The sequence below is a fragment of the Cottoperca gobio genome, chromosome 8 (genome assembly GCF_900634415.1).
Source record: "Cottoperca gobio chromosome 8, fCotGob3.1, whole genome shotgun sequence".
Classification (NCBI taxonomy): Eukaryota; Metazoa; Chordata; class Actinopteri; order Perciformes; family Bovichtidae; genus Cottoperca; species Cottoperca gobio.
In genome coordinates, this window is record NC_041362.1 from 9,583,075 (window position 1) to 9,607,574 (window position 24,500).

Consider the following 24,500-nt stretch of genomic DNA (forward strand, 5'->3'; position numbering starts at 1 on the left):
TCAGAGCTGAAACTGCAAGTCCAAGACCATTTGAGTTCACTTGCTTTGGTTTGGAAAGCCTGTCTGAATCATGTTAATCACAGAAGCCTGTGAAAAACAAGTCATTACTTAAAAATCAACTGTGGAGAATCGTCGTATTAAGTGCACGTTTGCCTAACTGTGAGTGCGTCATTCAGTTTCATGGTGTATCTCTCTCACTGCTAAGCTGGAGGCACACTGTCGATCAAGTACAGCCATATAAATACTTATCAATGAATCAGGACTTTTGTAACAACACAGAGCACTAAGACTGTCACGTTCAGGAAACAGGAATGAATGAAGTATAAAATACAAAATAAGAGAGCAAAGAAGAGCCCATTGTCAGGCCTTGTGATAGAAATACAGAGCCATACTTGTTCCTGAACAGAGTTCTTGGGCCCCGAGTTTGGTTTCCCATCAATACACGAGGCTTGCGTTGTATACTTATTTCCTGTGAGGTGTAGTGTTATGTATTGTTTTGCTGATTGAGGATTTGATGAGTTTCTCTATAGTGCTCTCCTCTTCCAACCTCTCTCTGAAAGCATTGCCTGGTTTTGATTGTGCGAGCCAATCCTCATCACCTTTGACCGCCCGTACCCTCACTATGGCGTTCACCCTCCCATCCCGACCCCCTGAGCTCTAATGGAATGTGTGTGTGTGTGTGTGTGTGTGTGTGTGTGTGTATCAGTTGACCACAGCTGGCTTGAGCACCGCGGTGCCTGGGGGGATGACCACCCAGGACAGGGGATCATGGGATCCCGTGGAGAGGTTCAGGACCCCCCCAGTCACCTCGTTCTCGGACTCCTCCCCCCGGCCCCTCTTGGCATGTTGGCTCACGGCCCTGCGCGCAGACGAGGCCCCCAGCATGGGCATCATCGACAGGCCCATGGCCGAGGAGGAGAACACTTGGGAGAGCAGAGGAGATTTGGCCAGACGAAGCGGGGAGCCGTTGAAGGACAGGATAGATGTGCCTCCCAGGCTGCCTGGAGATGAGCCGGGGCAACCCAGTGTGCTGAGGTCCAGGGGCCGAGGACTGAGGGGAGAAAGGGGTAGAGCACCACCCAGTCCATGCAGAGCATGGCCTCCCAGGAGAGCAGCCGCTGCCCCTGGGATGATAATGTGGGCTGCACTCACAAAAGACAGCTCTGAATCCCTCCCCCTTTCACCAGCCAGCACTCCACTTTGACTCCCCCTCAGCATGGACCCCACCCCACCTGGGGAACCCTGCTCCTGAGCCACAAAGTGGCCATGGGCCTTGATGTGCTTGCGGAGTGAGCTGGGGTCTGTGTAGCGCTTCAGGCAGCCCACCATCTTGCAGTAGTAGGGCTTGTCCACATAGTGTGTGCGTGTGTGCTTGAAGCGGTCGCTGGAGTTGGAGTAGCGCTTGTTGCAACCCTCGTAAGGACAAACGTAGGGCTTTTCACCTGCAGGGAGGAGAAGGATCCAGATATTGAGAATTCATTCACCAAATCTTACAATTTGACTTTACAAAGATTAAAGTGGCAATAGACAACCTTTTTGCTTTAATTTATCATTATGAAGTAAATGTTAGCCCTAGACATAAACACCGCATCACTACCTACCAGAGAGCAGACTGTGAAGGCTGATGCACTCCCTCAATTTGATGTAGAGAAGTGCGTAGTGATAAAAAAACGTTCTTTCTACTTATTAATACACTGAGTGTTATACTTTATCACTGAGATCAGGGTTTCTAGTTCAAAGTGGGATTCTTTTGTTTGATCGTTTGATCGATCTGCTTGTTGATATGAAGATCAACAGACAGAAAATATGTTATCAACGTCTCCATGGTGCAGTTTGCAAGGTGAAAGAGATCCGGTTTGTCTTTGCGACAGCACCAACAATAATACCACATTGGAAACGCTACGGGGGAAAAGTTATCTGTTGCCACTTGAAAAACGTATTGATTTTAGCTTTGACATACTGTGTGTGTGTGGGGGGGGGGCTCTACCACTGACCTGTGTGTGACCGGTTATGTATCTTGAGGTTCTCCAGGCGTGAGAAGCTCTTGTTGCAGGTGGGGCAGCGATGGGGCTTCTCGTTCGTGTGTGTGCGGATGTGGATGAGCATCTTGTACCTGCAGCCAAACGAAAAACAACTTCCTCTCAAATTCTCCCCTGATATGGACACTTAATAAATTACCCAAGTGTATGATTTTCTCACCTTGCATTGAAACCCCTCCCTTTGCGAGCACAGCCCTCCCAGTGGCAGCAGTACCCAGAATCCTTCTCGGGCTTCACATGGAAGTCGTTGACATGGTCCACCAGGTCTTGCAGGGAGTCAAAGAGCAGATGGCACTAGAGGATGATAAAGCTATTTTCAGCTGATTTGTTGTTTGGGTACAACAGGATCATAAAAAGGGGTTTTGTTCTACTTTCTTACCTTCTTCCAGTGGCAGGCCAGCTGTTCATCTGCTGAGAAGTCAGGAGAAGCTCTCTTGTTGCTCGTCTGGCCAATGAACATGGAGGATGCAAGGTGAAGTCCTGCCCCAGCTCCGATAGGCAAAAAAAACTGAAAGGCCTGTGAGATGTGAGAATTCTGGTAAACAAACAGAAAAAGAGCAACAGGGTTTATCAATCCACTTTAGTTCATGTTTAAAGACAAAATGGTATAAAAACACATGAAAAATACAATGGTGGGTGCAATACAACGTGTTACACTGTCTACATGGCATAATTGAGAATATACCATCAGCTGGATGACACAAAGTACTGAGAAATACTTGATAGAGACAAAAGTCTTTCTTTTTATCAATGGAGTACAGAACTGCTGAACTTCATCTCTTCCTTCAAAAATAAACTATTTTCTCTCTTGTCACCCGCTGCGTGCTACAAAACCTCCCTACATCCCTGAGCTCGGCATGAGAGCAGCAAGATTCACTGAACCTCAGCTGGGGCTCAAAGAGCTAATGCACCAGCACACACACACACACACACACACACACACACACACACACACACACACACACACACGCACACACGCACGCACACACTGTGTGTGAGAGAACTTAGAGAACTAAAAACAGACAGGAATCTTGATGAAAAGTGGAATTTGGAATAAGGGACATATAAGACTGAGAGTAGGGGAAGTACAGAGAGAATAAGGGTGCAAATGGATCCTGTGGCTGTTTCATCGTATCTCATCTTCCGCTATGTCAAAAATGTATATGTGACGAATTTCATAAAATGAGAGAAAATTCCCTGCACTGAGTTCTGCCTCTGCATGCAAAACTATGTGAGCTGCTTTGTGAGATGCTGTAGGGGAGAGAACATGTGAGTATAAGTCTGTGCAGCTGCTCTTCTATAAGAGGCGCTTATATGTGTGTGTGTGCGTGTGTGTGTGTGTGTGTGTGTGTGTGTGTGTGTGTGTGTGTGTGTGTGTCTCTGTGTGTGTGCATGTGTGAGTTAGGAGGGACAGAAAGTGTATTTAAATGTGGGGTCAGGGGCTATCTAGGACTCAGAGGGACGTGGGACGGCTGAATGGTCCCAGCCAGTGCCTCTCAATTCAATTGGAACGGAATTGAATTAGGCGGCATGAGGTCTGCATGGCTGTACCTTGTCTTAAATTTGATTATACATGTACACACACAGCATACACAGTACACATGCATACACACACACATTCACACACACGTAATGCCAGTCGGGTCACTGAGTGCAAGTTGTGCAGACAGATGTACTTGTGGGGACACAAGAGGTGTTTGATAAGAGCTACCCCCTCCTTTCTCTCTCTCTCACACACACACACACACACACACACACACACACACACACACACACACACACACACAAGCCTCCCACCCCTTGCACAGCCTGATTTCCTTATGGAGAGTGTGACACAACCCAATGTTGTTCCTGACTTGCTGACCCCAGCAATCTGAGTCACTCTCTGCTGTAGACAGGAAAGTGTTGAACACTCACTACTGCATTGAAAGACAATGTTTATTCTTTCAACAACTCAGAGGTGAGCATAGAGAGGGGGTGATATAATAGAGGGCAAAATATAAGCTGTTGAAAGCTTTAGTGGTGTGTAGGTCTGCATGTGTGTGTGTTTAAATTGCATACTCACCCCTGAGGGGATGTAGTTGGTCATTTCTGGAGAGCTGGGGGTGTGGCGGGAGAAGGGAGACATGCTTAGGTCCACTACAGGGGAAGTGGGGGTGTCTGTCCGATCATGAGTGACCACCTGCACACCTGAGAAAAACACACACCTTAAAGTTAAGATTACCTCTCACCTGGGGGGTCTGATATGGGGACTCTTAGCGGCATAGCTCTAGGGATGGCCATGTGGTCCAGATTTAAGTATTTCATTATCTGTTGGATGAACTGCCCTAAAGGTTTGTATAGATATTTTAGTCTCTAGAGGATGAATCTCTTCTCTCTGACTTTAGTGATCCTGTGACTTTATCTAGCTATACCATGAGGTTGACATTCCAGGTTTTTAGTTAAATGTCTTTTGGAATCAGTGTGTTAGCATCGTAACTGTGAGCATGTTAGCATGCTCAGACCACTGCCTAAATACAGCCAAACACAGCTGCTCTCATGCCTGTAGACTCTTGTTTAGTTGTTACCTACCTGTGTGGGGAGAAGCTGGGGAGGCGGGCTCTATGACTGCGGTGCCATCATCTGCCATGCGGAGCTGACGAGCTCGCTTGGGGTGCAGCGGGGAGGGAGGTGGAGAGCGCGCTCCTCTGTCCCGCCCATTGGCCCGCCTAGGGAGCTTCAGGTCCAGAGGCTCGTCCAGGGACAGCATGACCACAACCCGCTGACCTCCCACCTGCACAAACAGTCACAGAGAGGGGCAGAGTTAGGCCGAGTGGGGCAAAGGAAGGATCGCTTGATTTTCATATAACCGCACAAACAATGAAATGCTGCATTCTGATGTGAATCAGTGACAAACAGATTCTCACACCTGCAATATTTCCCATGTGAATGTTGTTGAAAGCATCTCACATCCCACAATCCCACAGGGTAGGAAATACTCTCCAACAATAGTAAACTGAGCACAATCGTAAACTGAAACACTGAGTAAGCCAAAGTAAAATAAACACACACACAGACACACACACACACGCACGCACATACGCACACACACACGCACACGTAGTGATCCGAGAGATCCCCTCCTCGTCTTCCATGCTGACCTTTACTCACGCACTCTTCCTGAGGAATTTCTACAATCCAATCCAGATGGTCACCCTCATCGCCAGCCCTGCTTAACTCCACCCCTCGGCCAGTCACTGGCCCTTGCACCCTGTCACATCAACCCCTCCCCAGCCCCCACAGTGTGCACCTTCAGACCCCATGGACCTTTGAGGCCCACCGGTAGCCCCCCGGGCCTTCAAGTCCAGCTGTACCTCCTCCCTCCTCTAAACACACTGACCTCTGGACCCAGCCTGAGGGTTGTGGGCAGGACGCTTCATGTAGCTGTCATTTTGAGGTCTAGTTGTATTCTTCCTCTGTCTACCGCCAGACTGATCCAGCATCCCCGTGTTGGGCCATGCATAGAATTGAGCAAATACCTACACAGCCAAACACCTAGATGAACCCTATACTTTAAGTCAAAGCAATATTTTAGACCAGTAATCAGTAAATCTAGAAAATAATCGGCAGATTAATCGATAATGAAAATAATCTTTTGGTGCAGCCCTAGAATTGAATTTAAATCATATTTGAGGCATCAGAAACAATCATATATTGTAGGTTAATATTCAGCAAAACCTCTTGAAGTAATAACATTTTTTGAAGGACAGACAGATTCACACAAGCCAGATCCTTTCAACTTAAAATATAAACAAATGCTGACTATTCCCTCATACTGCATGTACTGCTTCACACATATAGGCGGTGCTAGTACAGTACTGCTGGTTTAAAGCCAACCTCTCCATTCAACACAATGTGTTAGGGTTCACTGCTCCTTCTCACCAGGCATACACACACACACACACACACACACACACACACACACACACAAACACACGCATGCACACACACGCACGCACACACGCACGCACACACACACACACACATCTCCTCAAAGCACTTTCCGTCTACTCACACAGTTGCAGGGTGTCCCATATTTCCGCTCTAGTGAACAGCTCCCAGTGTGCATGTTGAGTGCAGATGCACACACAGTCATACTTACAGAAACACACACACACAAGTAATTAATCAAACTGTAATTTCAACAAATTCACCCCCTTCTTCCTCCCTCTCCCTCACACACATGCCGACACACACTCACAGAAGCCACGGTTGGAGGTAGTGAATGGTGGGCTTTGAGAGCGACTGGCCAGGGGCCACATGAGAAGCCCTTGTGTCTGGGAGGCACGGAGCAGAGAGGTCACCAGGTTCACCAGCCCAACGAGGGACGGTCACCAGCTCACACACACACACTCGTACACACAGCTAGAAGGGGTGGGAGGCGGTGTAAAGACTCAATCAGCCATAGATAAGAGGATGATGATACACACACGTACTGATGCAAACAGAGGAACATACTGTATGAACATGCACACAGAGAAGCATTATGCTATTATCAGTTAGATCGTTCGGTGTTGATGCATATATATATACACACTCATGTTCCTCACATGCACATACAGAAACATATTAGGAAAAAAATCTCTTTGATTTTTTATCTTATTATAGACCACTCTTGCAAGCACATGACTCTCAGTCCATCTTGATCTTGACTGTAGGTTTAAAAACAACATTAGATCTCAACATATGGTCTCGGTATGGAGAGGATAATTGATTCACGTATAACTTGCTTTGCCGGGGCCAGTTTTGAAAAATAACAGGAGACCAGGTGCCAGTTAATAAATAAACATGCTCTATTAGTCTTGTTTGTATGCACCCTGGCACCTGATTTACATTAAAAGTACAAAAAACATTAGCTACAGTAATGCCAACTTGTGTTTACACTGGCTCTCAGGGGTGTGTGTGTGTGTGTGTGTGTGTGTGTGTGTGTGTGTGTGTGTGTGTACCGTCTTATAATGTCCTAATTTTTGCTAAATGTATTCATCACATCCTGACATGCTAAATGGATTATTTCCATCAGTTAAACCCAGGACAGAATGTGTAATGATAAAGAGGTATTACTGTTAGCTGCTCTAATGATCATTTTGACCATACAAGTGTGTTATGTGGTCAAACGCTGCCATTAGCTGTGAACATAAACATGTTTAGATCTGCGGATATGATACTCATTTAGAACAAGCTGCGGTTAATACCACATATCTCTCTCTCTCTCTCTCTCTCTCTCTCTCTCTCTCTCTCTCTCTCTCTCTCTCTCTCTCTCTCTCTCTGGATTGGGTGGGTGTGACTAATTTACTGTAACTCCTATCACACAGCCTGCCAAGACTTTTGGCTTTATTGTTCGGCCAAAGTAGCAGAGAATCGTCTGTCATCCACTTTAAATCGAGTAAAAGCCCTTACACCGAGGCACAGACTGAGAATCAGCTTAACCTTTCTATCTATCAACTGTGGAGACCAACAAAAAAATGACCTCCCATCAGTGCTATAATCCACGCTATAATCCACGCTGTAAAACACAATGAGAAGCAGATATGGACATTTTGGATCTATATAACACCTCAAATCCTGTGATCGTACAGCTCTCACTGGAACACAACAGGGGTATCCACATACAAAAGCTCTCCTCAGGCGGTTGCTCCACGTGCAAACCATTACTAAACCTCCATAATGGACTGTATAACCAATTTATAAAAAATGTGTTCTTTCCCTGATATAATAAAGAGCATTGTTGGTAGAAATGGCACTTTAAATTAACGGCAAACTGCAATAGAGTATCCATTTTAGCAAGTTATTTATTTAAGCGTTAAATCTTTTTTCCTTTAGTAAGTATGTGTGTCACGAGTGTAAATATTTCAGGTGTTTCCAGCATTTTTACTAAATGAGGTTACAATATATTTCTACTGATCTGCTCAATTCATCATATTAAAGATGAAAAGATTAGACCACCAGGGTGAAGGCAAGGTAGCCAAAAAACGTCTGCTACATAAAGTATGTTGTACTGGACAAGAGTTGCGTGTTTTAAGTTTGATGGGCACAGGTCTGCGCCTCTTTGTGTGTGCACATTCTCAAACACCTTTTTGTAAAGAAACAGACATGACAAACTCTTTTGGCCTTCTGAGAAACTCATCAGGTCACAAGATATCTACAACACCCGTTTCACCCGAGGCCGTCCATACCGCACTTATGTGCTCTCAGTAGAGTCGGGCCAGTGCAGCTTCTGGTGAATCAGTCCCCGTTGCTTGATTTCACCTCAGTCCACCCTCATGATTATTTCTTAGTGGAGAAAACATAGAAACTGGCTGGGAAGTGACTCACAGCGTGTGGATCTTGGACTGAAGTTATGGGAGCCACGGTCACTGAGACGGGGTTTGTGGGAAATGTGAGACAAAGAGAAAGGGCGACCGAGAGAAAGAATGATACAGTGAAGGAGTATGGTGTTGGCGTGATATGTGAGTGTGTGTGTGTAAAGCTCAGTGGCGGATGGCTGTGAAGTTTGTGGAAGGGGTGTTGGCTGGCCCCCATGCAGACTTCCTTGCTCAGCCGTGGGGTCGACAGTCTCTCTGAAAGGCGCCATTGTCCCTTCTCTGGGCCCTCTCGCTCTCTCGCAGAGTAAACACAGGCTACAGCAGAGAGAGAGAGGAGAGGAGGGATGACCAAAGGGGCCACTGCGAGGATATAGAAGGGTTAGGATGAAGGGAGGAGGAAGTGGAGGAGGAAGAGGAGTCCTGAAAGAGAGGTCTGTGTGTGTCCTCTTTAGCAACCCCTGTCACCTATTCCCCTGCATAACCCTTTCCCACCCGAGTCCCACATCCACCCCGCTGCATAAGGAAACCGCCCTTTGATGAGGTGTGTGTGTGTGTTCGGGGGTGAACATGGGTCGAGGTTGAAGGGTGTGGGAGTTGGCCGATGGGTCGGGTAGCACAGGGGGGGCATCAGGTCAAAGGAGGGCTATGTGTTTCAACACCTCCATGCTCCCAGGCTAGGCTCACACAGATCAGAGCTGACCTTTCACCCCGCTCCGACCGATTGATCTTTAGCCTGATCTAATGAGGATCGCGTATCGGCTCAGTCTGCTCCATCTGATGGTGCCGAAGCGAGAGCCAACAAAAAGCATCAGAGAGTATCAAAGCTGTGCAGTATAAGATGATTATGTTACAGGGTATAACATCGTATTGTATAATATTTCATTTTCTGCGAGGGTTTCAGAGAGCGAGAGAATGTGTGTGTGCACACGTTTTGTGTGACCCCCTCTGAGGTTGGCTGTAACTTAATCTGCCTCCTGCTGTGACCCTGGGAGGTGGTCTGTAGGAGGTAAGCCATCTCTCCCCGAGGCTCTTTGCTCTCTCGTTTTCATTTTCACACACAGAACGCGGAAAGAGAGAAAGAACGTGTTGTGAGCGTCTATGGTATCGATGTGATGGTCCGTGTGAAAGGCTTTAACATCTAACTAAACGATTATACTGTGATAAAAACTCAACTTGAAGAAAGTAGCAATTCCTGCAAAATCTTGTTGTGATACAACTCAATATCCTTTTGAGGCTGTGGTTATCTTGAAATAAGTGAGTATACTGCGAAGACCTCACCTGTGTGTCTGTTTGGCCTGGCCTGTTTTCTTCCAGTAAACTGAAAATTGGTAGGTTTAGTTGGGAGAGTATCACATTGGTTGGTTTTGTCTGTTGCTGTTAATTTAGGGGTGAGAAAGCGTTTGCCAGTGTGGTGCACTAGTGGTCCAATTTGGTGGGTTCAAAATAACTTTGGGCCTTCAAACAAAGGCTAAACTAGCCTTTGTTTGAAGTCTCTTACCCCTGGTCGGTTTATCCCAAGTGTTTTATTCCATGGTGTCAACTTTTATGTGACGATGAAAGTGGGTGTGGCTATAGGCTTGGGTTCACGTCCGTGGGATTCTGGAAATGGCTGCATAGCAGGTGCTTTTCAGTCCCACTGGTTTTTGTGATTAAAAACCTCAAGCCGGTAACTGCCCAAAGACTACTAGGGGTTTACTTTAGATAGTTTTGGTCTAGTCGTAGTTAGTGGGGGTTTGTGACTCCGTGGTTTTGTTGGTATTTATTGGAACATTGTGCAATTGGGTCCCACTCTTTACCTGAACTGTGAGCAGGTTAGTGACAGTACCAATACCCATTCATCACCAAACTAATACAATTTTAAGAGCTTAAAAGTTATGAAACTGAGATAGCAGCATTACAAAATATCACAAGATTCACATTTGTTATGTTCCGCATATTGATATCTGTATCAGTATCCGTAACAGATCTCAGTGACGTTCTAGTATCAAAGGTTTTCTATGATATTCTAGGATTAATATAACTTTACTTAAGCCTTATTATAGGGTTACTAAAACCTTATAAAACATGTTTGTGTCGACTTGGAGCGTGTTCAATCGATAGCTTTTCTTAATTACAGGGCTGGAATTAAGTTCAAATTAATACATTTACACAAAGGTTGTTGTTGAATGCCAATGCCAATACAACATTACAACTTACAATACAACATTTAATGAACAACTCTGTTTAGTAAATATGTTGTTATTGGTTTTAATTCTGCGGTTTAGCAGCGATGTGTAAAGACCTGCAGTTGCAGCATGGCTCATGTCTAGACCTGCTGGTTTTTCCATCCACCAGGTGGGAAGGAAAGGGTCAAAGGTGACTGATTGAGGCGTGGGTGTGGTGTAAACTCTGACCCCCGTCAATTGGCTTTTACATCTGTAACTGGGGCCAAGGAGGAATAAACAACTTTGCACAGTTCAAGCAGGTTTACGCGAGCAATACTCTGTGAATAATCGGCTTTAAGTGATCAAAGCATTTGCATATTTCAAAGTAAAGCTATTTTCATTTGCAAGTTTCCTTAAGATTTACAGAACCTCATATCAAAGTCAGGTGAGATTAGTCAGAGAAAAAGACATTCAGACAAAGGTGAGACGGGTTAATATCCAGTAATTGATATGTTTGTTACTGAATTGGAAAAAAGGCCCAAAAATGGTCACGCTTTCACTCCCACTTCTGTCATTGCTGACGTTTCTTGAGGTAATAGCCGCGAGTGACCCCACCTCCGCTGACACATACACATTTGAGCCACAGCCCCCGCCAACGCCCTCCACCCCTGATGGATCACTCAACACACAAACATACACAGCTGAGAGATTCTTTTTTCTTGCCTCTGTCCTCTTAGCCAGCCGCCTCCTCAGACAGGAAACCTCAGTTTCCACTCCTCCTCCTCTGGGCCTCTCATTCCCTCTTCTCTCTCTCTCTCTCTCTCTCTCTCTCTCTCTCTCTCTCTCTCTCTCTCTCTCTCTCTCTCTCTCTCTCATTCTATCCCTCTAGTCTTTGCTTTTGTTTTTCTCTCACGTTCACCGCTCTGCTTCCTCTTTCAGTTTGTTTTTCTCTTCCATTTCTCATCTCATTCTTCTCTCACCTAATACTGTAACCCCTAGCTGGCTTTAATGGTATATTAATTACCTGATTATTTCCTCTATTCACACCATAACATACTTTATGTTATAAAGATAACTCACTGAGGTTTCTCTTACTGTCTATCTAAACCTTCGCCTTACCACTATTGCAAAAAAGGATCGTACACACAGTTATGTAATAGCAGCATGCATGGAGCCACTGGGAAGGGACTGGGGAAGGACTGTTGAATAAAAAGATGTTGGAGCACTGGAGTCACAACGGCTGCAATACGGAGACAGAGTGACACGTGTTCACATTCAACCCATGGTGAAATAAACACAAGATTGTTATTTTAGGGTTTTAAAAAGAGAAAAGGAACATGTCCTTCATGAATTAAAGAGAGTGTGAGCATGCAAAATTAAGTGATAGAGATACAAAGGAGGAGAGGAAGAGAAAAATCTGAGACAACACATGAGACAGGGGAGAAAGGAGAGGGAAGGAAGGAAAGAAAAAAGGGAGAGATAGACAGATTGAAGGAGGGAGAGAGTGCAACAGGAAGCTTCTCGGCGAGCTACCGATGGCCTCCAGCCAGAGCGTTCAGACACTGAGGAATTCCAGGCAGAGGGCAGGCAGGGAGGGAAGGTGCCAGGAGGGAGGGAGGGAGGCACAGAGCGAGGAGGGCGGGCCGCACTTGTGGTTTGTTGTCAAAGGGGACTTCTACATGAAAAAGGAAGAGCATGCGCTTAAAGCAATACCTCTTTGTGGTTGAACATTAACATTTCAGTTAGGATGCAAACTTTGGTATGAACAGTCTGACATTAGCTTTCCTCGATTCCCAAACGTGTGGTTATGAATAACGGACATTCAAAAAATCTAAATACTAAATGAAACAAAATACACAACGATGACGGCACGGTTCAATATCAGAATAAAGAAATGTGATGCCATGCAGCTAGAGCTGAAACAACTAGTGGATTCATTGATCGGTCAATCAGCAGAAAATTAATCGACAACTATATTGATCAATTTATTGTTTAAGTTATGTTTCAAGCAAAAATGCCATCTTATGATTCTTTGAAGTCAGAGGCCAGAAATCCATAAATTGAGAGAACAATTGTCAGATAAATCAATTATGAAAACTGCAGTAGGTGCAGCCCTACATGCAACTTATCAACACTTTATTGTTGTGTTATAGACCTATATGCAAACTGGAAAATAAATACATGCTTTTTAAACCTACAGGATGTACAACTGCAGAAAATGTGCAGAGAACACTGTGAAGAATAGACAACTGACAGCACCATTTATATTAATGGCAGAGCATGCTGAATTAAACATTAATGATGGACATTGTGAGTGGTACATCGTTTTAATTTGACAGAAAACACTCCACCACACTCTGCATCTTAATAGCATCCAGCCAGGCCTGTCAACAGGACAGCAATTTCACTTAGTCCGCCATATAGTCAGATTAGGCCATGCATAATCTATAAACAGCCATCTGACTGAGATTTCACATTGTGTCAGTAGGCTTTATGACCTGCTCAACCCGGGATTATCGCACGACACAGTGACCTGACTTGACTCTGAGTGGGGTGGGGATGGACGGGTGGAAGGATGACGGATGAGTTTCAGGGGAAGCATGCATTATCAGATCAATATAATAAATGCTTGCTTTTTGCAAATAAGAATTTAACTTTTGACACGCATAGCTCTTTTCGTCCTGTAATTCATTTGAAGGGGACAGAGTGTGCAAATATGATTTGAAAATCGGTTCTTCAATAAAAGCTACCAACCAAACTATTTTTAACGGAAGAAATGAAAAGATGAGGCAGGTATTGGGGGAGAGAGTAACTGCACATTGGCATGAGGCTAGGAAACTTCCCCCACGCCACAGTCAATTTATTAGACTCCCTAGTAGTTGCTATATGACATGAACAGTACGTGATTGAGAGGCCACGTGTTGCAACATGTGTTTTGAGTCACTGAGTAGTTTTTTTCTCTCCCATCTACTCCCATTCAAAATCAGATACATACGTTTTTAATCAACTAAAACAATTTTAATCTATACTGTAGCATCAGGACAGCAATCAGTCGTGAACAGATAATCCTCTAGGGGACGATGACTCAGAGTGTTTAAGCAGTAAACCTACCCAACACTAATGCTTAAGGCACTTCGCACAACTGTACTGTAGGCTTTGAAGAGTGGTGAGTAATCTTACAATAACGTGGGGCATTTCACAACGTAGCAGTTTCATAGAGCAGCAAAGGGCGGCGGGAAACCAATGAACGCAGCAGGAGGCCTACCACCGTCCGTGAGAGGAGAAGAGGAGAGAAGAGAGGAGAAGAGGAGACGAGGAGAGAAGTATGTGTGGAAGGGGACCTCCCACTAACTCTGCTGGGCCTCTCTACCTCCTGCAGTCCACTGAACACATTCCCTCCAACAACACTCCTCCTCTCTCATCTTTGCTCTGCCATACTTCCATGTAAACAAAAACTTGCATGATCTCCCACAGCCCTATTCCCTCTCGACTTCCTCTTCTCTTCTTCTATGTCTCCGTCTGTCATCACTCTCTCCTCTTCCTCTCCTTCATCCACTCTCTCTCTCTCTCTCTCTCTCTCTCTCTACTGTTCTCTTCCCCTCATTTTCAGTCCATTCCTGTGGCCTATCCCCACAGGCAGTGATGCAATCCTCCGACTCCTGCGCGCAATCACAGGGTCTGGAGTCAGCTCGGCAGCCAAAGCAGGGGCGTCACCACACCACGCTCAGTAGGAAAGCAACAGGAGAGGAAAGAAGAGAGGTGGGGGGATGGGGGGTTGGGGGGCAAAAGAAAAGACAAAACGAAGCCAATAAGAGAAGGAGGAAAAACAGTCTGAGGTTGTCAGAGCTGGTGGTGGGTAATAGAGGAAAAAGCACAGCGATAAAAGTTAACAGCTCTGTTTTACAGTTTGTGCATATTCACAACTGAATTTGGGTTAACGTGTTTTTAGTTTTATGTGCATGTGGTGAGGTGAGGTGCGTGGGGGTTATTTTGACTCTTTTGTTTTCTTTTAGGCACTGGAGGAACTTTTGAATGGTTCTAGAGGATCAAAAAGCACAACATCCCAGCTTGTTGCCCTCTCATCAGCCCACTAACCAGCTGTGTCCGCTGGATACATTCTGTGTTTCGGAAGTGATGGTTGTTTGCTACTCCCACACCAAATGCTGTCATTCCAGCTGACTCACACCAACATTAGCATTATTCTAACAGCTAAACTGGCAGTATGAAATGCAAGTAATAATTGTGGACGTGTAATGTTAGGTCTGCCGTTTTAACATAATCTCTGGAGGTCTATACTTTTCCAAACAACATATTTCCTTGCTGGGGCAGTGTAGATGACATATGTTACCACTGTGGGTATATAATGGATATGCAGTGATATGTTAAGCCTTGTAGAGAAGCATGTATGCAAAAAGAGATCTTATCAAACACAGTGCACTTAGACATGGATTGAGAGTGAGGTTATAGCATTTTAAAAGGGCAAAGCTTAAAGCTGAAACCTTGCGATGCTTATGTGCAGATCTGCACACATATACACACATATTGACACACACACACGCCACATACACACACATTCAGCCCTGGTTTCCCAGCTTTGTAGAGGCAGACCTCCCCTAAAGGCAGCAGAAATGAGCACAAGGTCAGGTTAGGAATGCAAAGTTCTGGCACCTGCATAAATCTTTAAAATACCAGGTTCCCTCAGCACACACACAAACAAAAGGCCACTCCCTAAATCCCAGTGCAGGGTTTAAGACTTTCAAGAAATGGCTTCATCCCAAAATGAAGCACACAGGTGTGCACCTCCAAACTTGATGATGTATGAAAGTATAACACTGAATAACGACCACAACTTCCAGCTTCTTTAAAAAAACATAACTGAATGTACCAAGCAGCTGCGGTTAAACTCAACAGGAGATTTCTGTTGTATTCCCTCACTGGTGAAAACCCAGCACCAGTTCTAAGCCACTGAGTAAGAGGGAGTGGGAGGAGGTCCAGAAATCTCTTTCTTCCTCTCCCCCTCTCTCCCACACAGTTAGCAGCAAGCTGAGGGCAGATTAATAGGGGTGACATGTGTATGGAAACTGTGGTACGATAACACCGGGGTATATTTCAGCACCAGTTGCTGGGCCAATGTGGTCTATACTCCCAATGACAATTTCAAGCCAAGGATCAGGGGAAGAGGTATGGAGGCATTAAGTTAATGCGCACATAAACACTGACTGACTGTGCAGCCCCTTATGTACAGCCATACAGATGCATACGTGTACACACACACACACACACACACACACACACACACACACACACACACACACACACACACACACACACACACACACGTACACACACACTAGTGCACAGCATGCTGGCTGTGTTGTGGAGTTCAGACCAGTTCAGAGCGCTGTGGTACTGCTCCAGCTTTGGGAGGGGTGCGCCTCTCTCACAGTCATTTCCTGGACGGGAATATTATGGCACCACACGCATGAGAAACAAACCCCTTTCGCCTGTACACACTGACCCCAGCCACTTTCATTTGCTTGCAACTCAATAAGCCAACGGCACATAGTGAACTCCCTGGGAAGCAAGTCTTCTCATTCAATGGCCATGGTAATATGATTCCAACAACAGTTTTATGCAACACGGCCTCCGGGAGGCTGGGGGTAACGCATGGGGTGGGGTGGTGGTTGCACTCCATATCACTGTGTGGTGTTGCTGAGGCCAGTCTGACACTGCTACGGTGTCGTAACTTTTCTATTTCCTTTCCCCAGAACTTTTGGACGGCCACTCCCTGTCCCTGGAGAGGGCTGGGGGACACCTGTGCCCCAGCCCCACTGCACAGGAGAGAGCCAAGAAGGTGTGGCTTTGGGGGGGGGGGGGGGGGGGTGTTGTAAGAATCAGATGTGCTTTGGCTAGGGAGGGTCTCTGTTGGTGTGTGTTTGTTAGCATGTGAGTCTATATGTGTGTATAAGTGTGTTATGTACAGAGAGAAGGGACAGGGCAGGGGCTCATAGCATAATAAAAGGGGACGAAAACAGGAAGTGGGAGAAATACAAAACAGAAGAAAGCAATTAACAGACAAAGTGACATGATGTGTGGATGTGTGTGTGTGTGTGTGTGTGTGTGTGTGTGTGTGTGTGTGTGTGTGTGTGTGTGTGTGTGTGTGTGTGTGTAGGACGATCAACAAGCTCCTGCTTCTTTAAATTTGGGCGTGCCCCCCATACTGTCTGCTATACCTCCAGCCATTCTGCCTCCCTCTGCAGTGATCTCACATATATATGTACACACAAAGCTGGTGTTGTCTTTTCCTTGTGAGGCTGTGCCAACTTAACTGTGTTCTCCCTCCTCACATGGAGCGCCTGCTTTCTCTGAGTAACTCTCCGCCCTGTGTCCCCTCCCACCATGGCTGGCATTAAGACAAGGTCAATATGACAGTCTTTTCTCTCCTCTCTTTTCTCCCCTCATCTCCCTCCCTTTCCTTTTCTCTCTGTATGTCTGTGTTCTAGCTCAACTAAGTGACAGGCTCCACCCTACAGCTTTTATCTTTTGCGGCTCCATCCAAGAGAGAGAAACAGAAAAAGAGAGCAGAGAGACAGATGCAAAGGGACAGATGGAGGGCGAGTGAGATGGCGACAGACAGAATTGAGCATAATGCTGTAAAATGGAGTAGCACTAAACTCTTGATTTAGATTTGTTGGCATGTGTGCGATCTGTTGGAAACAAGCATCAGAAAGATCTGGAGCTGACTCCTCTTTTGATTTGGCGAAGCAAACTGAACAGCAAAGGCTAATAAATGTGCGTGGACAAATGCTATCATTTAGTATATCGGCAGCATCGGAAAGAATGAGCCTAAGAGAGGATCTCAATTAGTGTTGAAGGTCAGGGCGATGCTTGTGCTCTTACACGCTCTTCTGTACTGTATCAATGCTGACATTTAGAATCAATTAAGAAACAGCCAAGCTCACCATGACTGACAGCAACATTTATTGAAACCCGAGCAAACAAGAAGCAAGGGCATTTAGAAGGAATCGGATGCAGTAAAAAAGAGAGACACGCTGTGTTAAGATAGTGACTAGTTGTTATTCAAGATGGCCACTGTCAATTATGAAAACTTTTAGCAACCAAATAAAAACAGTGAGGCTTTTTCTTAAAATTATCTGAGGTCAGAATAATATATTTTTCACAAAATGTAACCTCAAACTTCAAACATTTCCAAATTATATAAGGCTCCCCCTCGTAAGAAAAAAAAACAGCCACGGTACATATGAATTAAATTAGTGCTGGCAACATCTCCGCACCACAGAGAAGGTAAACACTTACAGGCCAAACTTTTCTTTTTTTCTCCCTCCCTCCCTCTCCTTTATTGCATGTATAAGATGGAGAATGACTTATATAATGTAAGCGTCACTTATGAAGCTGGGGGCTCATGGAAAGTGGGAGACGAAAATGCGAGGGAGGGACGAAGGAAAAGAGGGAGCCGAAGCAGAGTTACAAGCGAGGAGGAGATGGAGTCCCAGGGAGTCCGGGATGGAGGGAGGAGGGGGTGAAGGGGGCAAAGTATGGAAGCTAGCTGACAGGACTGGATATGCCCAGACAGGGAGCCGGGCCCAGACTTGAGAGCCTTATTGGAGTCTCAGAAATGCCTCACCCGTCTCTCCCTCATCCCCTTCTTTAAAAAACATCATCAATCCTTCTCCCCCCTCTCTCCCTTCCCAGCATGTTATCCCTCGCCCGTCTCACAAGCAGAGCTCCTCTTGTCCGATTCCTCCCTTTCTTTTCTCTTCAAACGAGCAAACACACACATACATACCTCAGTCATGCTGCACTGCTGTAGTGCTATTGAGGGTAAACTGGAGAATTCAGGGTGTTGGCCAAGCAAGTAAATAATAATAAAAACCAGCTGTATCTCCACTTACACTGCATTGCTGTGAGCGTATTACTGTACAACTCACAGCTTCTTGAACTGAGCTCCCAGATACCGAAAAGCTCCAGCTGGATATGAATTTACTATCATCTATAAGTTAAATATTAAAGTATGTTGGTGGAAACCCAAAACAGGCTTTGCTCTATTCCCCCACACCCCTTCTCTGACAGCTCCTTTACATTGCTGTTATTCTTTCAAGTGTTGGCGTTACTCCTGTATTCTTTCTTTAACTTTTCCTCATCAAGTGTGCCCTTCCCCAGACATGGTCTGCGTATTGTCTGAATTGCTCCGCGAGTTAAAATTCTCTCACGATAGAAAAACTGAGCAGGGAGCGCAGAATGAGCATTAAAGAGAATGAGAAGAGGTAGGGTGGAGTGGCTGGAGTGAGGCACTGAGTTGTCTATGTTTATTTTGGAAATGCCCGCCTGCAGACTTGCAACAGACAAACTGACCCCTAAACTTCACCCTGACAGGACCTCGCAGAAAGAGCAAGAGCCCTGTGCTCGTTTGGGATGTCCCACACAGGTGATTTTAAAAAGGATAGACCATATATTGCCTGAGGGGGCATTTAAACCCACCCTGGGGACCCAGGAATGGTCTGCTCCAGGAGGAAACAGTGAGGCCGTGAGGTGATTAGTGGTTACAGTTTAACTGGAGAAAAATGCATGCTCCGTGAGCCCGGCCAGCCAGGGAGCAAAGCGGAATGCACTGGTCTCCTTCAGTTTGCAAGTCAGTGTGAGTCAAGCTCTGTATCCGCTCTGCCTAATCTTAATGTATGGGTCCTGGAGTCTGGCTGTCACCCCACATAGACACACCACATTGCTGCACTCCAAAGTATGAGTGTGTCACCTCCACTGCTGCACACATGGCAATGATTAGTGGAAAAAATGCACCGAGCTGGACTGTAATGATATGATTTTCCAAGTTTGACTTAAGTTCAGCTATTGAATCAGCTCTGTTTCAACTTAGATTTTAATGAGCCTTGTGGCTCGTATGAAATCCACTGGTATACCACCGTACAGCCAATATCAGCTGCAAAACAACCAAGAATTTGCCAAAAACTCCAAATTAGTTCTTGTGTTCAATTGTAACCACAGAACGGACATATGTGTCATGATGATCTAAAATAAAGTAGCTCTTATCCCTGTTAAGTTAAATGCAAGTGTGTATCAGGTGCCTTGTTTTCACTGTATGCTGCCTCATTCACTGACCACTGTAATCCTCACTCCCCTGCTGCTGAGTTGCCTTTCAGCTTGACCGTAATCCCCAGCAGCTATGAAACCCCACTGTGATATCAATTCAAACACTTGGACAGGCTCTCCCACTGTAGTTTGCACCACTTACATTCCACCCAATTACTGGTAGCTGTCCTCGTCCGCCTCAGAGTTTTTTTTCCTCCAGTGAAAAACAAAAATTTTAGTGGCCCCACAACAGGCCGACAACACTGTGTGAAAAACAAAACTCACTGTTGTGGATTTCAGATGAGAGTTTCTTTGTGGTACCATACTCGCAATGTAAGAATCAACAGAACTTGCTTCTTTTCAAATCAGATGCGGTACACTTTTTATTAGTCTGGTTTAAGGCATTAAGTACAAGTGCACTGTGGGTTCCCACCATCCCTCTACCACATGCCTCGTGGCTGTTCTCTGACGCAGGAATATGCCATTAGGGTCCACCTTTTCCACCATAAAGCAGCTGCCTTACCCTCACACAGTTTGGGACTTCAGGGGTATGATGTCACACAGATGTGGTGTGGGACAAAATCTTAAGGCACGGGAAAAGAGGGGAGGTGACAACCACACCCGTGATTTGATTTCAGAGACAAAGCCTTAATATGGTTTATCTTCTTGCATACTAATTGCAACAGATGAAGCAACTTGGTGTCAAACTCTAACCAAAACTCTGTGCAAGCTGTTGCACCCAGCAGCTGTCCAAGTATCTACATCTGGCCAAGCATGCAGTCAGGACGAGAAAATGTACAGCAAAAAAAGGCTGCCTACACAAACACACGCACACATCCTGAGAGTGTGGAATGCCATCACAGGGATGCACAGCTGACATCTGGCTTTATGATGGTGCTGAGAGCCTTTTCTCTGCAGTGACTAAGTGCTGTGTAAGAGAGGTATCGCGGTGGTGATGGATGCCTCTTCGTCTGGCCCAAGTCTTTCTGTCAGATTGATGTTATGGCTGACCTGCGGCTGAACTGATCATCAGCTGATTGGATAAACAATGTGGTGAGCAGGCTGTGGATGTGATGAGCACCTGTGCTCACAGTTCAGAAGGGGGTTATGGATTAAATAGCAGGAAGACGAAGGGAGGGAAGAGAGGGAGTCCTCCCTCTGCACAAAGCTTGTGCGGCCTCGTTCGCTCCTCTTCCCCCTATACTTTGAGAGAGGTCCAGTGGGCCTATAGCCAGACCTCCTCCAGTCTCATATGATATCTGTGTCACAGTTTCTCTCATGCACCTACACGTTATAGTGTTCATACAGTCCCTCACAGACACCTTGGAGATATACAGCCATCCTACTCTGATCCAAAATGCAACTACAGCCCCCTGAGTGTGCCTCGATCTACATTGTGGCCTAATACTTTTTAATGATCAGGCCTTATTCCACTCCAGCACAGGGCTTGTTAGGTTTGCCTTGGCAGGGCTCTGCTCTCTCCCCTGGCATCTTCTGGAACAATGGGCCCATGGGAGGCAGCCAATGGGGAGAAGGTCCATCCCAAACTCAGTCCCAGTGTGCACACAATTAGGCTTAGGGACAGTGGAATTGCTTAATTGGAGGAAAATAGCTCTTTATCTAGGCCTCTGTGCCTGTGCTCATCCTTGCCCCCCTGCACTACATGCTTGGCCTCAACTAACAAAAATGTTAAAATGGCAAGACAAAGACTTCACTAGTTTCAGTCATTACCTAGTATGTGAACCACACTGAGAAGTGGTTATTAAGCATAAATAACTCATGGTAGACTGCGTTCATTTAGAAATGTATCTGCTGTTTAGACCATGAACATAATCAAGAATAAGCACAAAAAACCTGACGGCACTTTCTCGCATAAAACTCGGTGACATGGAATAATGGCATATTTAGTCTTTTATGTGGAAAATATAAATTAAATCTGATAATTAACACAATTTCTTTCGTGGGTGTTTACACCATGTGGTGGTCACAGTTAAATGTACCAATACGTCACAGTTTTAAGTGAACGTGAAGGTCTGTAGACGTTGAACTCTTTATCAGATGTTGTGACAGAACATCAGAGAGTTCAGTACAAGCCTGCATCTTGCACAACAGCTGGCTGAGCTCTGATGAACGCCCCTATATAGGACAGGGTTTGTTAAACTGCTCTAAAATTGTCTCGAGGTTGAGGAGGGGGGTGCTAGTTTAGGAGGGGATGCGGACACGAGGAGAAAGCTCGGTACCACGTTGAAGTATGTACTGACACGGTGCGTAAGTGGCACAAACGCCGGTAAAATCACGTACTCCACGACCGGCCTTGAATATGACAGTGTGGGGAGTCATATCTTGCAGCTTGGACTCTCCACCGCTGGAGAGACTCTGAAAATAGGTCACTACCCTGTTTGAACTCGTGCAATTGTTCACATTGTAGCAGCGCATTGAGACCGAAGTGGACACACATGACAACAGAAACAATATAAATGACTGACATGCAATATAGGGTCGCTGCTGGCTTACCTTACAGGGAAAATGCCGTGGATATGGCCGAGATATCTCCGACTTGGCCCCCCTCTTCCCGGTGCAAACTTCGCACGCAAAGTCCTATGGCTCAAGCGGCGTCGGTGTCAAATGACTCCTCGTCAATTTGTCGCTGTTTCTTCGATAAACACGAAATTATAGATGTGATACGTCTTGAAAAAATATTTCTAGGTGTCTGGAGAGGCGGTCCGTTCCCAGACCATTGTCAGGATTCTTTCTAAGCATGGGAAATGTTAAACATAAACTGAAACGCAGCGTATGTGACAGCTGGTTGTTCAAATAAAGACTAATCTATGGAATGACAGCCTTGTCTGTTGCCGTGGGATGATATATTATGCATGTTATCATGCCACTGGAAACCCGTCAAAAAGTATAAACACCCAAATCCGTAACCTTAAGTGTTCCCGCTGAGGAAAAAATGAAGCCACTGGTTGTGTTGTGCATCAAAAACGCATAGGTGATTTCTTCTTAAATTCAAAGCGCATCGCTTAATGGCAACGCTGGTCAAGTGGGGGTTTCCTATGGATGGCCGTGGTTCTCCTGACGGAGTGGGAGGGCAGTTCAGACCACAGGGATGGCACGAAGTGGTGGGTAGGGTAGGGCGGGTTGGCGACGGGGGTATGGGGTAGAGGGGGAGGATCGTCTCCTTCTTCTTCGGTGCTTTTCCAGATGCCGAGGTGGGGCTGTATGCTTTCTTTTCTCGCAGTTATCCTCGTGTCTCTTCTTCTTTAATTTTATTTTTTATTATATCTGAGCACTCGAGGAGACGCTGAGTGTTGGTGGTAGTCTCCCCCAAGACCGTCTGAAGCGCACAGACAGCCGCCCGGAGCCCAGCCAGCCCGTCAGGACCAGCCCAGAGTCTGCCAGCTCAGCGCATGCTTACTGCTCCGCCCATCCACCATGGGCAGTCCCCGACTCCTCTCCAAACTGTCCCTCTCTCTCTCTGTCCTCATGGCCGTCTCTCCGCCTCAGCTCCCCTCCATCAACAGGCTTTCGTGAAGGGTAACACCCCTCTTCACTGTCTGTCGTTTTCTTCTACAAGAGTTTTGTAGACATCTCTGTCCTCATGCTGGCCACCACCTCTGCCTCATCAACTAAACTGTGTTACATACTTAGAAAAGTTCTGCCAGTTCTTTTATCTGAATACTAATGTATATTTCCACCCTCATACATTACAACAACACTTGCTCCTATGTGCTACAGTAAACATGTGGAAGTGCTGTTCGGAGTTGTATCCCCATGATTGTTTGCACTTTTTGTAAGTCACGTTGGACAAAAGCGTCAGCTAAATGAACTGGAATGGAATGGAAGAGAGAAATTAAGAAAGTATCTTTTTCAAAATCAGAAAGAAATACCAGTTTTCACTTACATTTACTTTTATGTGCACGTTTTCAGTGTATGTTTAGAGTCTAAATCACTCACAAATGTAGGCTTCATGCATATATATTTGTATATTAGTGATTCAAGTAGTAAAATTACTTTTTTGCCATTTTTTGTGTAGTAACCTACTGAAACTACAAACTATTTGGGGCCATAAAAGGAAAGGAATCATTTTCTAAATTATTATTTTACCATTGCTTCTCTATTTGTAAATGAACCTCTTTGATTCTGCTCTGAGAAATAGAAAACATGCCCAGTGTTTTAGACCGTAGACTGTTTATATAGTCCAGTGTTCAAGAACTTAATACGGTGTTAACAACTAAAGACGTTTTTAGTTGTTAAGATTGTGTAAGACAACAGACACATTTCTTTAGAGCAGTGCTCGAGTCGGTCAAGCGGTCTATACAGGTACAAGGGGGGGTGGTTAATTGTTTTTGGTTAATGTATGACCTGCGAACAAGTGGGTACTTTCTAAAATAAACTCAATTGAGTGGCATTTTTTGCTGACATGTGACTTCTTTGTATTATATGTTGTTATTATTTCGTATCGCATGTATACTGTCCATTTTTATTTTTTACAAAGTAGGTTTAACTACTTTTTTTAAGAAGCTTTAGTTAACCAAACTACATTTCTTCGTAGGGTAGCTTTGCTGTAGTTCAATTTCTTCCGGTGTAAAGTAATTGGAAGTTTGCACAGCTATGCTCTCAAAGTAGCTTCCACATATTTTGCACATACAGCAAAATATGATAAATTCAGAATGTTGACATTTTGGGTGATTGATTCAATGTTTGAGTTTAAAGTCTGTTTGTATTTATAATATCTTGTTGATCATATTCACTCACAAAATCTGGTGGAGAAATTAAGAATAACCTCTAGAATTCTTGTGTGAAGGGAAATACAATCCTGTTGAGCTTTCCTGTTCACAGCTCCTGTTCGGCACATGTCATCATGATTTTAA

At 45.2% G+C, this 24,500-nt stretch overlaps 1 protein-coding gene across 2 annotated transcripts; it reads right to left on the reverse strand.

Moving 5' to 3' along the window:
• Nucleotides 1-658: 658 nt before the first annotated feature.
• Nucleotides 659-23,071, reverse strand: glis2b (GLIS family zinc finger 2b). 2 transcript variants are annotated; one of them, XM_029437940.1, is made up of 7 exons: nucleotides 22,141-23,071; nucleotides 4,611-4,812; nucleotides 4,105-4,229; nucleotides 2,419-2,556; nucleotides 2,200-2,333; nucleotides 1,995-2,113; nucleotides 659-1,442 (listed from the first exon to the last, which is right to left on the reverse strand). In XM_029437940.1, exons 2-7 carry the CDS (start codon nucleotides 4,786-4,788, stop codon nucleotides 703-705), a joined length of 1,434 nt encoding a protein of 477 aa, XP_029293800.1. In that variant the 5' UTR covers nucleotides 4,789-4,812; nucleotides 22,141-23,071; the 3' UTR covers nucleotides 659-702. The 2 variants fall into 2 exon arrangements, with proteins under 2 accessions (XP_029293800.1, XP_029293799.1); XM_029437939.1 differs by having other exon boundaries at nucleotides 2,419-2,574.
• Between the last annotated feature and the right edge of the window lie 1,429 nt (nucleotides 23,072-24,500).